At 42.8% G+C, this 16,463-nt stretch overlaps 1 protein-coding gene across 1 annotated transcript in view; it reads left to right on the top strand.

Annotated features, from left to right (window-relative positions):
* The window catches only part of FNDC3B (fibronectin type III domain containing 3B), a 213,803-nt gene extending 199,448 nt beyond the window's left edge, over positions 1 to 14,355 (top strand). Inside the window, exons 25-26 of the mRNA XM_054204807.1 lie at positions 1,766 to 1,893; positions 10,732 to 14,355. Of these exons, the coding sequence (XP_054060782.1) occupies positions 1,766 to 1,893; positions 10,732 to 11,043 (440 nt within the window). The 3' untranslated portion in view covers positions 11,044 to 14,355. The remainder of the gene's footprint in view (positions 1 to 1,765; positions 1,894 to 10,731) is intronic.
* Positions 14,356 to 16,463: the final 2,108 nt, after the last annotated feature.

Genomic DNA, 16,463 nt, shown 5'->3' with positions numbered 1-16,463 from the left:
ACCACGGGTACATCGCAAAACACTGGCTGTCACAGAGAAAAGGGCACAACAAACACCCCGTTAGTGAGCGCTGCCTTGGGGGGGGTACTGCTATAGGGAAGCGAGATCTGTTGAGGCAAAATGATGCCGATTCCCTTCCGTGTTCGGAGCAATACAAAGGAATGTAGGCGATACGCGAGCAACTGTGCTAAGTTTATCAGACACACGTGTTTATTCTCGTATAAAGTATCCAAATTGCTCACTTAGTGATGCCAACCCTAAAATAGCATTATTGTTAATGGCAATGTTTTGTAAGTGTCAGACAAAAATCTATGTGTATTGGGCTAAGGGAGGGAAGGAGGACGGGAAATAATTGAGAATGTTGCTGTCATCTGAGATGAAGGCGTCTATTATCAGTCTCTCAACACTGGCAGATGTGCAGAGAGAAGCAAATGGGTATTGATTACATTTGGGTCCGCATATGATTCATGTGTTCCTCTTGGGTGGTAACGGATTAGTCTAAAATTCATGTAATGTATGCGGCAGCAGAAGCATTTGTTTCTTTGATAGACTCTCCCGTTGTCTGTTTTCGTAGGTTTGGGAATCTGTATTGCCTTTAACAAGCTCATCTCCTTGCACGTGCACGTGTTTAACCACTTGGTAAAGTGTTTAGCTCTGTTTTGTTTTTTTTTCTCCCTCTTTCATTTTTTCGGTCATGTGCTGGCTTGAGGCTGGTGGCCCCTGGGTGCTGTTGAGGTTGTGTTGATGCCGTCCAGTGGCAGATGCTTAGTTGTACCTATAAAGATGCTGTCGGTACCCTGCTCGCCTCACCTGCAAGCTGCCGTGGGCACAGTGTGGTGTCTTCTGGCTTTCAGCTGGTGAGGGACCCTCTCCCAAGGACGGCAGCCGTTGTAACAGCCGACAAATTGAATTTCTCTAGAGTTGTAGTGAAAGCACCGGTCTGAGCCTGGCTAGAAATACCAGGTCTGACCATCTGAATTTCAGGCTCAGAGTTAGCTGTGAGTCCAAGTCTTTAAAATTGTGCTTGTACTTTTGCTTCCCAGGCTGGACTTAATCCCTAATACAGAAGGTGATTTAGCTTTCCTTCTCACATTCCTTCTCCCGTTTTCCTGAATGAAATGTTTTATATTATTCCTCTCTTTCAATGGTGCGTAGCATGGGAGGAATACGCAGGCGTCTCCACTGGCACAGATGTTTGCTCAGAACTTCATGAACTTGCTGCTTTTGTCAATGCCAGTGTAATTTGTGTGTTGGCTTCTGCTTCGAAAAGATCAGCGCACCGCGTTGCAATTGAATTTTAGAAGTTCAAAGTGTTTTATCACCTCCACTCCCCCTTTCCAGCAGCCCACACGGCTGACGGATGAGGGATGCTCTAACTGTCCTTCTGCAGAGGTGATTTGGGTTCTGCTTCTTAGGAGCTTGTTAATCAGCTCTAAATCTCACGCAGTGTTCTGTGAGCTGCGGTTGTTATTGTTTAATACCACAAGAATCCTGAACTGCTTAATCAGGCAAGACTGTCCTGAAATAAATGTGACTTTTGAGTGACTTAAAAACCCAGCCCCGGTTTTAATTCCTTCCATCCAGTGGTGACAGCAATTTGATTTTTTGGCCACGTAAATAAGAGTACGGATTATGTGCTGCTAACCCCTGTGATGTCCTGAAGTTCTCTTTTAAAGATGTTCCTGTATATCACAATGCGCGGAACATGAACCAGATGTCAATGCAGCCTTTATATTAAATGGTAACGCATTTAATTGTATTGTAGCCCCTCGAGTGACACAGCTGGGAGGAAACGCCTGTGAAATTACCTGGGAAACTGTCCCACCCATGAAGGGAGACCCCGTCGGTTACGTTCTGCAGGTACTGGTTGGAAGAGAATCTGAATACAAGCAGGTAGGAAAATGGTCTTGTTTTGATACTGCTAAATTGACGATCTAATGGAAATGGTTTTGAACATTTGCTGTGCTGCTTCTCTCGACTGTGTTGAATTATACCCTATGGTGATGCAACCTGAACTTTGGTAAAAAGCTGAGTCAAAATTAAGGGCCGTAATAGGTTGTTTTGTCCCCAGAGGGAGTGTATAGAACATCATTATCTTATTGAAGTGATTTGCGCTCTGTCCATAGTTAATCACTATTCCTAACCGAACTAACCTTTGCAAAGTTACAATTCTGTCGGCCCATGCTTTCTTCTGAACTGGCTGGTGCTAACCGTTGTCTGAAGATGAGAAGATGAAGTGGGTAGATTATCTTCCTCATTCACTAGGCCGATTCCAAGACCCTCCATGAAGGATTTCAGTCAAGTACGCGGTTTTTAATTGGTTTGTTCAACCATCCCATTCCTGTCTCAGATTTCGATGCAAGGATGTGTAACTGCTGTTCCTCAGCTGCCCCACAGAAACTGTCCGTTCTTGCAATGTGGGAACAGAGTGAGTGAAGTACGGCTGATCCTTCGTTCCTTGTCTATCATGATTGGAGATCACAAGTGGACATTTCCCCACAGCACCTGAAAGAGAACAGCTCAGTCACAGCTAGATCTTATATTTCATCTATCACAACTCTGACTGCGTGATTTACAGTGCACTTCAACTGTGCCCTGTCTTAGAATGATAGAATAGTTTGTGTTGGAAGGGACATTTAAAGCCCACCACCCTCCCCCTGCCATGAGCAGGGACACCTTCAACTGGATCAGGTTGCTCGGAGTCCCGTCCAACCTGACCTGGAATGTTTCCAGGGATGGGGCATCGACCACCTCTCTGGGCAACCTGGGCCAGGGTTTCACCAGCCTCATTGTGAAAAATGTCTTCCTTATGTCTAGTCTAAATCTTCCCTCTTCTAGTTTAAAACCATTGCCCCTCGTCCTGTCTCAAGAGGCCCTGTTAGAAAGTTTGTCCCCATCTTCCCTGTAGCCCCCTTTAAGTACTGAAAGACCGCAATAAGGTCTCCCCGGAGCCTTCTCTTCTCCAGGCTGAACACCCCCAACTCTCTCAGCCCGTCCTCACAGCAGAGGGGCTCCAGCCCTCCCAGCATCTTCATGGCCTTCTCCGGACCCACTCCAACAGGTCCATGTCTCTGTGCTGAGGGCCCCAGAGCTGGACACAGCACTGCAGGCAGAGTAAAGGGGCAGAATCCCCTCCCTTGCCCTGCTGGGCACACTGCTTCTGATGCAGCGCAGGATATGGTTGGCTTTGTGGGCTGCGAGCCCACATTGCTGGCTCATACAGGCTGCCCAGAGAGGTGGTGGAGTCTCCAACTCTGGAGACATTCCAAACCCGCCTGGACACGTTCCTGTGCAACCTGCTCTGGGTGACCCTGCTCTGGCAGGGGGGTTGGACTAGATGATCTCCAGAGGGCCTTTCCAACCCTATGATTCTAAGTCCAGCTTTTCATCCACCAGTACCCCCATGTCCTTCTCAACAGGGCTGCTCTAAGTCCCTTCATCCCCGCCTTGCCTAGAGCTCGCCATTTCCAGCAGATGTTGGGGTGGTTGAAGTCCCCCAGCACGACGAGAGCCTGCCAGCACCATGCCTCCTGTAGCTGGAGTAAGAAGGCTTCGTCCATAGGCTCCCCTTGATGGGGCAGCCTGTAGCAGACTCCAACCACATGGTTGCCCATGTTGCCTCAGTCTCTTAATTCTTACCCATAGGCTTTCAGCCTGCTCATGGCTATTCTCCAGAGACAGCTCTTCACCCTCTATCCATTTGTTGATGTAGAGGACAAGGCCTCTGCCCCTCCATCCTCACCTGTCCCTTCTGCCCGTCTTCCCCCTGTCCTTTCTTTCGTTGTCATACCGATTTCAAATAAGTCCAACGTAGGGAATGAGATACTGTAAGCCTTAAATTAAATTCTTAAAAATGTGAATAAGGCGGTACTTTGAAACTGCCTTTGCTCCTCTTCAATCTACTTTTCAGTGTTACTGCAAATTAATGAATTATCAAAAGTAACATAAATTAATTCACGTGGGTGCTAAAGATTCAGAAACCTAACTGTTGTTTTTGTCGGGAAACATTTTTGGTGCTGCTATCGGTAATAAAACCTCCATGTACTGTGTTGGCCTCAAAATGTCAGCGGTAAGTGGATAAGTGGAGCCATTTCGCTGTTGCCTGCTTTGCAAAGTAGCTGTGCCGTATAACCTCCCGGCGCAGGTTTGGTAAGCATAGCTTCAGTGCTTCAAATGTTCTGCATGGCCTTGGGGAGAATTGGGCATGGCTTCATCTTCCTTTAGGGTGGGCGATGGCTTCGTCTTCGCAGTCAGGACCTTGTGGTATGAAAAAGCCCAGCAATAAAGGAAATAAAAAGCACCTTCAGGGTTTTAATGTTGAAGGTCTTCATTTCTCACGAAGCGTGACCTTGCTGAGGGGTGTTCTGTTTGAGTTTTCACGAGTGACTCACTAGAAGAAGCTCCCGGCTGGGATGCTCAAAGCTGACGCTGTGAGTTCTGTAGTTGGGCTGGCTGATAACCAGCTGTGGAAATCAGGGAGAGTCCTGCTGTTTCATGGTCTCAGAGATCGGTTTCACCCATCAAAATTACTTAGCTTCGTCGCAAATGTGGGTGTCTTCTCAGCAGTGGGGCACATCACTGACGTGCTCTCCATTAGCCGATCTGCAATAGCTGCGTGCACGTGCTCTTGCCTCCTGTTGGGTGAATGGGAGATAAAATATATCAAGTATATAAATAGGAGATAAAAATATATTAAATATATTCACTGTTTTTCTGGCTAATGCATTTCACTTGGCCTTTGCTGTGGCACGTGCGTGATCACTTGCTACTCTTTGGCTGAAAAGTAATTTTAGTGATACGTTCACTAGGTTCTAAGCGCAAATCCTAAATTTACTTTTAAATCTGTTTTGTTCCCTGCAAGTGACATAGATATTTCGCACATGTATCTCAGGGGGCATATTATATTAGAAAAGCTTTGCAGATGGTTTTGAAGGGTTGCACAAATGAAAAATATAGTAGGTTTTCAGCCTATTAAATGCACCCATGAGAAAGAAGAGCGTCTTAAGTGACGGGCGTTTTGCCAGGGATAGGACAGCTGGACAAGAAGGAAAGAAAAATAGCTGCATGAAATAATTCTTTATGTCCCTCTGGCATGGAAATAAATGCGACAAATAGCTATTTCAAGCTATTTGTGGGCAGTGCAGGACACCATATCACGTGTAGGGTCACTCACCCTCGGGCGCTTTCACCTTCTCTCCCCCTCCAGGACACAGTTGTCTCTGTTCGGTGACACGTTTTACACCAGCCCAAACGCAGATGAGAAGAGTTTCATAGAGTAAAAATCCACTTATAAAATTACCTTAAAATTGAAACTCTTCAAATAATAAACGCGTAAAGCTGTTTTCTCTGTAACAAGCCTTTAATTCTGTCAATAGATCGCTTTATTTGCAGCAATTGAGGCAACTATTTAAGGCAAGCGTTGAACAGTTTTGTCTAGGGAGATGTTACAAATCCATGGAGCCGCGTCTCCCTGTCTTCGCCCAGTGGATTGACTTCAGGTGAATACGGCTGATAGGCGACCAAAACCAGTTTCCTCATTTTATCTTAAAGCCCTAATTCTTGCTTTCAGCGTTTAAATGAGTAAAAGCTTATGAGCCTGAGTTCATGCGCAGGTATCTCCTGGAGCAGAACAAACCAATTAAAGGGTGAAGCATTTACTTGGCGTTGCCATCTGTGGAAGCGACTCTCCACGGCAGAAATCAAGATGATGATGCGTGTCAACCTCTTTTTTTATATAGGGAACGGGAGAATGTTTGATATAAATCTGTTTCTCCCCCAGGAAATTTTACAAAGATACCGTTATTCTGACAAACATATTGGGAAGGTGACAGTATGACTTTGGTGATACTGGCGTAGCATTCATACCACGATATGTATTTTAAACGGGTGTGATGGTGTTTTATTAATAAGAATGGTGTATGCTTTACAGAGTAGATTTTAGTCTTTTCGCCCAAAAAAAAGTTTGGAAAAGGGAGATCCCATCGTTGTGAAAACTGGCTTAGAAAATTTTAATGATGATTGTGTTTGACTTTTCATAATGTGACTGTATCCCATGACTGTTTGTGGAACAGTTGTGCACACAGAGTGGCACGGTGTCGAGCACAGTTTCCCTAGTTTTTAGCTCCCTTATAGCATGTTAAAAAAAATATTAAATATTCCTTTTCCTGTTTCTTAAGCGATGTGTTCCTCTTTCTGTATTTGTACGCTTTATCTGTTCAGATACTTCGAAAAGCAATGGCATTATGGCTTTACAGTTCTTTTCAGGAAATCAAATTTCCCTTGTTTACGAATCGGGACGTAAATCACAGCAGACCGCGGGAATCGATGGCCCGGGTCTGGTTTTCTGTTTCTTGTGGCTTCATCTAGCAAAGCCTACTCAGCTAGAACTTGGCTTTCAGATGTGTTCCAGTGATCTCCAGTGCTGCATAGCTTTAACCCGAGCGGGGGGAGCGGGCCGGGCTGTGCGGCGCAGGAGCTGGAGCTCGGGATAACAGTCGGGACACTCAGCAGCCCAAGTTTTAGTTTCCCGATGGAGTCACCGAGGAGCCAGCCCTTCATCAGAGCTGTCCCTGGGAAACGAGAGCTGAGTTTTAAAGCTTCTTTATCCTTGAGTTGTTTGCCAGTGAGGCAGAACGTTCTGCCTTTGAAATTTCCAAGAATTTGGAGGCCATGGTGTTTCAGTGGCTCCTGCCACATCTCTTCTGGAAGAAAACTGTCCCCTGACGCTTTCCAAAAGAAGAAAAGATCTGGGTAGATGCGCTGGGTGTGTAGAAATCCCCCAGCAATGCAGTGGGAAGCCTGCTCGGGTCTGCACCAAGAGGTGGACAGCTGGGAGAACCCAGTCGGCCTTACCAAGCTCTAATTTTTATTATTGTTTTTCCTTTGTTTCAGACTCTGTAGACACACAGTCTCTGAAACCCATTGAGTACACCGTTAATTTGTGTAAATAAGCAAAAAATAGTGTTTCCTTCTCTATTTTAAATAGCAAGTCAAAGGCACTTGTACTGGTAGCATGCCAAAATACAACATAATTGTACAGTACGCCTTGGCATTTATTATTAATGCTACCTGCATTGAGTATTTTGTCTGCCTCCTGACGTGTCACGAGACGGAACAAATAATTGCCTTTTGCTAAGAGTTTTTCAGTGCAGCCCACCTCGCGGAAGGTGGTCTGAGGGGCTCTTGTTTGCTTTGTTTAGGAGACAAGACCGTCCAACCCAACGAGGGTTTACGAGCATCTCAGCAGTGGAGTGAGTGAAGCTGATTTTGTGTTTGGATAAAAAAATAAGCCAGTTTCTTAAGGAGAAATGTGTCAAATGACTTAGAAGAAATTAAACCTTTCGAGTGAGCGTGGTTTCTAAATAGATTGAAACCTGCCTCTGATTCTTTATCTTCTTATCACCATGCAAAATAGGCTTTTATTAATTATTAAATAGACTGGTCATTGCAGCGGAGGGCAACAACCAGGTAAGGTTATCTTGCGCTTTCCAGTGTGTCGCTTACAGGGCAATTTTTATTATTTGGTTGGCATTTTTATTATTTGGAGAAGGTGGAGTGGGTTTGAAGTATTTAGTGGCGTCGGTGAAATTGAGAAATACTTGCCTACAGGAATTCTCTGAGCTGTCTGGGTTGATCAATAGGATCAAACGCCTTAAGAGGCTTCAGCAGCAGTTTATTACTTGTGATGATGATATTTTCATTGAGGGAGCCAGGCGAAAAAGCTCATGTTTTTATTATATTCTCAGGTACCTAAGCAGAAAAGCTGTTTTTGGGCACTGAACGTGATAAATTAGATAGCCACTTTACTTTGACTTGTTGGCCACCAAAGCGTAATGTGCTAGATATAAAAAAGTGTGCTGCTTTATACAGTCATTTTTGGTGTAATATTTGTTTAGTAGATTTAAAGACCTTCTACATAATTGCCAAATTTATTTTTTTTTTTCCTCTCTGTTGTGCATGTGAAGCCCCTTCACAGGGTGTAACTGTGGTGTCAACCAAGCACGTATCTATGGAGCTGGAGCCAGTAATGTCCCCAAGGTGTGCTCGCTGCAGCCGCTTGTGGAGGATACAGAGTAAATGATAATTAAGCACAATAAATTTTTACCTGTTAATGAGAAAGGACATAGATCCACTGGTGGTAAATACTCATTAAACCACTGAAAGCAGGACAGTTTCCACCACCTTCCCAGCTCTAGTGTGGGACATGTTTTGTCTTTACCGTTACTGAATATTAATTCTTGTATTCAGCTGTTTCTCAAACTTTAACGATGCACTCAACTCTCACTTGACTGGCCTTTTTCTGAGAAGTGCTGTTGACTAGCTGGCTTGAGTGAATGTGGTCATCTGTATTTATTAGACTGTAATGAAGATACAGGTCTTTGATTTAGCCAAACTGAGCCTCCAATGACACTGGTATTCACCACCCTGACAGAACAAAGCAAGTGAAAAAACAATTCACTGGATAGGTTTTTTCAATGCATATCCCATCCCTAGCACCTGTTAAATGTAATTTATGAAGATTAGATTGTAACTGCTTTATTGAATGTCATTATTTGGACTTTACTGGATTTTTATTTTGTTTTAGAAGTGGTCATATTGGTTGCAAAGGTTCATTTTGGCAAAGGCACGTAGAGGTCTTCTGATTATACATTTTGAAATGAAATTAATAATTGCAAGAGCACCAGAAAACATACCTTGACTAGGGTTGTTTTGTAAGGAATAGATGCTCTGAGTCACCATGTCTCGAAGTCTAAAGAAATGGGAGTTAGGTAAGTCCTCCAAGTAGAAGAATCCTGACTCTGGTCCCGTGGAAGAGCACAACCCTTTTTAATTACTTGCTGAACCTACCTTTGCATGCCAAATGCATGCAGCTTCTCTTTGCATGGTCGCTTATATTTGGGAGTAAACTAAAGTATTAACCACCTACAAGATGTAGCGTTGACGATGGAGTAGGTGGAGGACAATTGCCCCCAACAGGTGGGTATTAGAAATGGAATTGCCTTTGGAAAATGGAGTGGCAGAGTCATTCTAGGAATGAGGTACGCTTTGCAAACGGATGTTTCAACGTTTCGCGTTATTTCTATGGAACTACTACAGCACTTGCACTTTTGTTTTCCCTGCAATTACTGTGTTACTGTAACTTAATGACTCCTTGGCGTTGGGAAGACGAGCAAAGACGACAAGGAAGGCAACGGTGCATAGCTGTGGGTAATGTAGAGATTTACGGGATGAATTTGTTGTATTCCTCTCACTTGAGCTAGAGTGAGCTTCCTCTGGATGCTGAGCGTACTTGAGGAAGGTAATGTAATTTTGTTTAAACATTGCTTCTTGATTTATGCCTCGGGGGCAAGAAACATGAGCCAGTTCGAGGACTTCTACTTAGTCTGGAAGCTCAGAGTCACCGTTGTTCAAACTGGATTTGGAAAAAATGTGGAAGTTTAAAAGGAGGGGAGAGAACGAATGAAAGAAAAGCCTTAATCTTTGGTCCCAGACCTTCTCAAGAAACCAGTGACTGGGTGTTTAACTGAGGGATGAGTCTCAGGGGCAGGAGAGCTGGACTCTTGAAGTGGTGTTTAGCTGAGCGCGTCTCTTCCTTTTCCTCCTGTATGTCTGACTCCCGAATAACGCACAGGAAATCCTCTGTCGGCTCAGGTTTAATGTCCCTCTTGTTGCCCTCTCGTAAGTTGGGTTCTTACCTCCCGGCGGGCAGAGATGCTCTCAGCCTTCCGCTCCCGCAGCGAGGAGAAGGAAACCGGCTAAATGAGCAGAAGAAGAAGTATCTGAAGTTGAGGATGGGTTTTTTCCAGCAGACACAGGCACTTTGTGAGACGATTTTCGTTTCATAAAATACCAGTTTCAACACTCCTCCGTTATATAAATTGTTGACCGGTTATTTGTTTTCAGAGTTTGTAAATGCTTCCAGTGGTCTTTTTCCATTTAAGTCACAAAACTGTCTCTTAGCTATTTGGTTCTCGCTCTTCTTTCTCATATTGTGACTCATGCTCTCTGAGTCATGAGGTACCTACATTTGATTAACATAAATATGTGATGGGTTTGGATTGCTAAGGAACCAACAACAATGCAACCAAGAGGAGCTTTTTTTTTATATACCTTAATAATATTTTATTGTTTCCACAATTCTGAAAGTGTAATTTCTGGCAAGATTGCTGACTCTTGAGAGAAATGTGAGGAAAGTACATTAAAATAATATTTGTAACCAATTTTGCAATTACACAGTGAATGTCTTCCAATAACCTTAGTTTGCGGGTTTTCTTCTTTTTGGGGCCAAACATGGTGCTTATGTCTTAGACACGTTTTAGGCATATAGCCACGTTTTAAGAGCAATTACGTTTGTAGTATTTATCAGACCCACAAAAGATGAGTACGTCTTACGGCTGATGTATTGTCTGAAGTCGTGTCTGTCCTTGTGTGCGTTGGCTCTGTTGAATGCTCTGTATTGAGACCTCTCATGGTTGGATGCCTCTTCCGTAGCTCTCCGCGTGCCTCTGTTTTTCCAAAACCTGCATTGAGTTAGTGAGTTCTTCCCTCGAGAGCTGAGTTACAAGGCTCAGGCTTGATCTAACTTTTTGGCCCAAATCCTTGCAAGTCCTTTTAAATTGCTTGAAATTTAAATTTGTGGCCCAAATCCTTTAGAATTGTTTGGTGCTACGAAAGGAGGAGGAGGTTGTCTTCCTCTTTGTTCATGACTGTGCTTGCTGTTTTGTTTTGAAGGTGTACAAGGGAGAAGACACCACATTCCACATCTCAGGCCTTCAAGTCAACACAGACTATCGGTTTCGCGTCTGCGTCTGCCGCCGGTGCTTGGATACCTCACAGGAGCTTAGTGGACCTTTCAGCCCATCCGTTGCCTTTATGCTTCAGCGAAACGAGATCATGCTTGCGGGAGAAATGGGAAGCATAGATGACCCGAAGATAAAGAGCATGATTCCTACTGATGAACAGTTTGCAGCCCTCATTGTTCTTGGCTTTGCAAGTTTGTCAATTATATTCGCCTGTATATTACAATACTTCTTTATGAAGTAGAGAATTCAATGGAAGTTTGAGATACAAATTTAACTAATGCTACGCATTATAATCCACACATTTATTCAGATATTCCTTTTTTTGAAATCCTTTTGTTCTACCATGCATTTTATATACTTCTCTTGTTTTTACAGTTCTAGCTTGAAGAAAGATAAATCAGTGTTTTGATGCACCTTTTTGAAATTCAAAACTAGGAAGTGGTCAAACTGGAGAAACAAGCAAACCAGATACCAAAAGCAAGATTGTTTTCCTTCACGGTTTCAAAACTGTCACCAATTTGCCTTTTCAACGTTGGTTTTTTTTCGCTGAAGTTCATGCAGTCTCTTATTTTATCTTACTATTTAGGAAATTTTAATCATGAGTCACTTTTTTGTCTCTTCTTTTTCCTCCTAAACATTAGTCACGAGTGTGTGTAGCGGTAAGACTAGAATGCAGTGTTAGTCAACAGTACCGGGTTTTCCTTGAACAGTATTAGCAATGTTCCTACCAATTATTCACTACATTTGCCCCCCTTTTTTTCAAGACGAAACGTAAATTGTTATTTTAACTGTCTAGCGCATTTAAATCGGAACAATATCCTGCAGTCAAAAAACCTTTTTAGTTATCTGTTGTTTTTACAGTTGCAACACTATAAACTGCCTGTATAAGAGATCGAATAACCAAACTGCATATAAATTATGAAGCATTATAGGTTTTCTTTTTTACCATTTTGATTCCTAGCAGTAATTTTAAGTAAGAGGGCATCGTGCAATAGTTAGTTATTCCCATGTTCAGCTGTTTAAAAGCTGCTTTAACTTGTCTGTTTGTCACTGTATATAACTATTCCTAATCTAATACTAGATATTATTCTATTATGTTCATCCTGATTTATATGATTAGAGCTGGTGACAGCTTACTGCCTCTACTGAATTAGGTGAGATTTACTTTCGATGTAAGCAAACTTTACTGTCGGTTGATTTATTTTTTTTTTTAATTATTATTATTAATGTTATCGGAGGGGTATCCATTTTATGGAACGTTTTGGGAGGTATCGGAAACGAGGCGTGTTTATTTTCAATACCTTCAGTGGGCGTCTGTGCTATTCTTACCACAGGGTCAACTGAAATCACTTGGTACACGGCAAAACTCAGACGGGAGCCCCGCTCTGATGGGAATGTCCCCCCTCCTCCTGCCTGCCCCTTCCACGATACACCTTTTAATCCATCGAGATACTAGAATTTTAACTCTTCACTCATTGGATTGTTTATATTAAGTCAACGTTGTGCAAGTACCTCAGGGACAGAAATGAGCTGGAGGTGCAAATAGATTCCAAAAGGGTGCAACAGACACAGTGTATTTTCCTGCCTCTTGTTTTTGTATATTTTTGCTACTCGGTTTTGCTTTTGTCCTGGCTATTTTGTGCTCTGTCTCCATCGTCTAAGATTCAGTGTCCTGTACTAGCATAATATTCCCTTAACCAAAGTAATGGGGAAAAAACAACATTATTTTTGTTTTAGGTTTATTTATACTATATACTGCATACAGTACTTTAAATACCAATTACAGTGCAATCTTTTATTTATTGTAAAAAGAAAAAAAATAAAAAATAAAAAGTGTACTTATGTACTAATCCCCTTCCCCACCCTCCCCGTAGCATGTTATATTTTGTCTGTTTTATACTGTTGTACTTTAGGTCGACTTTTTACCTGGCAGCATTCCTAGTATTATTAATCTTCTTACATTTTCTTGTGTTTTTGAAGATGGGAGCATCTAGTACATTAAATGCCAAAAAAAAAAAACCAACAAAAAAAACCAACCACATTATCAGTGATTCAAACGTTTACATGTATCCAAAAACATAATCATCTCTGGAAAGAAAGTGCTAAGATCAATGAATTATTCTGTGTGCCTCTCTAGATGTAGCAAATATTAGAAATGTTCTGTATTTTGTTATTGACTATAATTAGTTTAATTTAGCCTTGCAAACTAATGGCATTGAGCTAAATATATATATTTTTTTTTTTTCGTTCTTGCCAAAGTCATGGCTTGTCAAATTTATTTACATCTTATTTAAATTTATTTGTGATATGAAACTTTGTGACCTTGCCTCTGTATTTTGTGAGCAAAGCATAATACAGCTGTCTTCAATGGAGGGGAAAAGAGCGTATTTTTTAAAACGATGAAAAGACCGCTAGTTTGGAAACCCAGAAATTTGAATAGATTCCCTTTTTTTTTTTTTTTTCATTTTTCGATATTGTTTCAGCAGTGCTGCTATGAAATCCAAGCTTGACACCTTTTTTAAAAAACCCTGCTTCAGTCAAAAAAAAAGAAAAAAAAAAAAAACCAACCAAACCCGCTTTGCTTGAGACGATTTGATGGATTTTGAAAGTTTGAAATAGAAATGATACTAAAAGCGGCGAGCAGAAGTGTAGCGAAAAGCAATCGGTTACACCTGAAGCATTGCTGTCGTTGCTAATTTGTCCGGTGTCCCTCATAATCATGCTAACGAGAACGCCCAGCCCAACCCTGAGATTATCGGAGGAAATATTCCGTCGGAGTTGGGACCGGCCCTGAATACGTTAATTTGACGTTCTTTTAGTTTGTGTATTCTGCCATAGCGATTTGATTGTCGTTCATATATTAACAAAAAAAAAATAAAGCATCACCGATTTTTAAACCATTCCCGGTTTGATTTCCATTATCGCTTCCATTATCCCACCCTTTGCTGATGCCTTGTCTTTTCCCCTACACCTTTTTATGCCCTTGGATCCAGCAATAGCAGGCGTTGAATCCAACCCGAGGGCTCTCTGCTCTCAGAGAAATCACAACAAGAGTTAAAAAAAAAAAAAAAAAAAAAAGGTAGAATGAAACACTAAATATTTAAAACCCTTAAGGAAGGAGAGAGATGTTTTTTCTATTGTTCTGCCTTTTTCTTTATGAACTTGAAATGTTTTCTACTCCTGTTTGTTGGCTACGGTAGCTCGGTATTCAGCGTCACGATTGAGAAGTGCCCGAACTGAATGTGTATGAATCTTATCCTTGCACAGTTCTTTAAATTGAAAAAAAAAAAAAAAAAAAAAAAAAGTTTTTACCTCACTATGGGAACATACATTCCAAGCTTTTCAACTTTAAAAAGAAAAAAAAAAAAAATAATAATCATAAGTTTTCTTGTATTGTAAATTTTAGACTATTTCATATGCATTGTATTAAAACTGCCATATCGATTTTAATGTATAGATTTTGCAAATACTACACTATGTATGTAAGACTTAACTGTATCTGTAGTGTATATGTAATATATTTATGCCCAATAAATGTTTTAATTCTTTCTGATATTACCAGGAGTTTTCTTAGCTGGATACAGCCCTTTCCAGCCCGTGGGGCCCCTTTGCAGCAGGTCAGTGGTGTTGCTGCAGCCTCAGGCGCGAGTGGGAGCCCCAGATTGAACTCGGGACGTTCCTGGTTTGTCACGGGAATGAGTTTGCGTTGTCCGTTAAAAAAAAAAAAAAAAAAAAAAAAAAAAAAAATCAATTAGTCATCATAAAAAAATTAGTATGCGTACGTGTTTCTTCGCAAACACGTTAATGTTTGGTTTTTAAACAGCTTTTCTTCTTCACATCACTGCGTAAATACAACATTTTGTGTGTTTGCTTTAATTGCTGCCATTTGCAACATGAGTGGGGTTTTCTGAAGGAAATAGTCTTTTTTTTTTTTTTTTTCGTTTCGTTGGTCAGCTTTTTTTAATTTAAATAGTGCTTGCCAAAACAATCTCTCTTTAACAAAATCATTTAAATGTGTCTATAGAATAGTAATTACTGGTTATTATCTGAAGACATCTTTTATTTTCAGTAGTCTCTGGTTTATGGTATTGCCGTGAGCGTCCGCTGAGGTGATGGAGGGTGGTTAAAGCCCACGGGATGGAAGGAGATTTTTGGGGATTTTTGAGCTCTGGATGTTGTCTTGTCGTGTTGTAACCCACAGGTTTGGTGCAGAGGTTCTGGGTCTCCTTCCCGCACCCAAACTGGGCAGAAGTGGGGTAAGTAGCACTAAGTTTCCAATGGATTTTTGTTTTACAAGGAAATGAGGAGCAAGTTGTTAACCAGGCTCGGGAAATGTTGTATTTTAACACCTCTTGCTGTTGGTATCTGAAGTATAAAAATGTATCTGCTTTGAAAAGAGCAGGGGCTTGTATTTTTAGATGTTTTTGTGGCCTTACGAAGCACCTCACCTCTGGGCTGGTGCGGGAGCTGGATGTGGCCCATGGCACATCTCGCAATTTGAGCAATCTCCGGGTCTGCCCGCAGCAGCGCGTGGTCCCCGGGTCGGTGGCTGCTGTTTCTATAGCAGCAGCAATTCTCTCTCTGCTCGGTAATCAACGAGCCTGCTCAGCACCAAAATGGGGAGAATTTGTTTTGCTTTTGACTTTTCAGCCACTGTCGCAAGTTGGGAGATGTTTGGTTTGGTGGAGGAGAGTTGAGCCCTGTTTGAAGTGGGGGGTTTCTGTATGAGGAACCTGTGTATCAAAGCAAGAGGAGGTGGGATCTGAGCCAGCCGCTCCCCGGGACAAATACGAGAGCAAACGGGATCCGGAGGCAGCGTCAGTCCATGTTGTTCACCTCCTGCGGGGAACCTTTCCTCCCGGACTCATGCAAGTCTTTGAATTTTAGGAGGTGCTCAAATTCAGGCTGCTATAAATAGCCCTGGCTTGAAGCGGGGTAGATCTTCCCTCCAGCCTTTGTATCCGGCGACGGAGACTCTCCTGCCTCTGCCTCACAGAGCTATTTGAAAATACCCCTGAAAATCAAATACTCTGGGAGCTCCAAGAGTCCCCCGGGGCATGCTGTGTCGAATAGCATCGCCTGGGCTGCTCCTCCCTGGGGGGCCGGGGGCTCGGCAGGGCCTGTGTCCTCAGCCAGGCCCTGGGCAGCTTGGCTGAGCCATGGGAGGTCACTTGCAGCTGGAGGAGCATTCCCCGGGAATGCCGCTTTTCTGCCCTGAACGGAGGGACGGTGACACCTTGTAGACAGAGCCGGTGGTGGTGGGAGCTCAGTGTTTCATCCTCGCTGTCAACCGCGGAACGCTGTTGTGCTGTGCGTGGCAGGGAAAGAGCGGGTCCTCGGCCCACGGTGGGGAAGGTCCCTCGGGACCGTGGGTCAGGGACGAATGAGAGGAAGCAGCTCCAGCCTGTGTCCATCTCTAATGGATGGTTTAAGTTGCCATTTTTCAATGGCCCTGGTGTATTTTTGGCCTTTTGCTGAAGTTCAAGGTGGCGGTTCAGAGAATCACACAGGATGGTGGGGCTTGGAAGGGACCTTCGGAGATCATCTAGTCTGACCCCCTGCCAAAGCAGGGACACCTAGAGCAGGTTGGACAGGAACACATTCAGGCGGGTTTTGGATGTCTCCAGAGAAGGAGACTCCAGTGACACTTGGGAGTCGGTC

The sequence above is a fragment of the Rissa tridactyla genome, chromosome 6, assembly GCF_028500815.1.
Source record: "Rissa tridactyla isolate bRisTri1 chromosome 6, bRisTri1.patW.cur.20221130, whole genome shotgun sequence".
NCBI lineage: Eukaryota > Metazoa > Chordata > Aves > Charadriiformes > Laridae > Rissa > Rissa tridactyla.
Note: the sequence above shows the minus strand (reverse complement) of the source record. Positions and strands in the feature narration are given on the sequence as shown.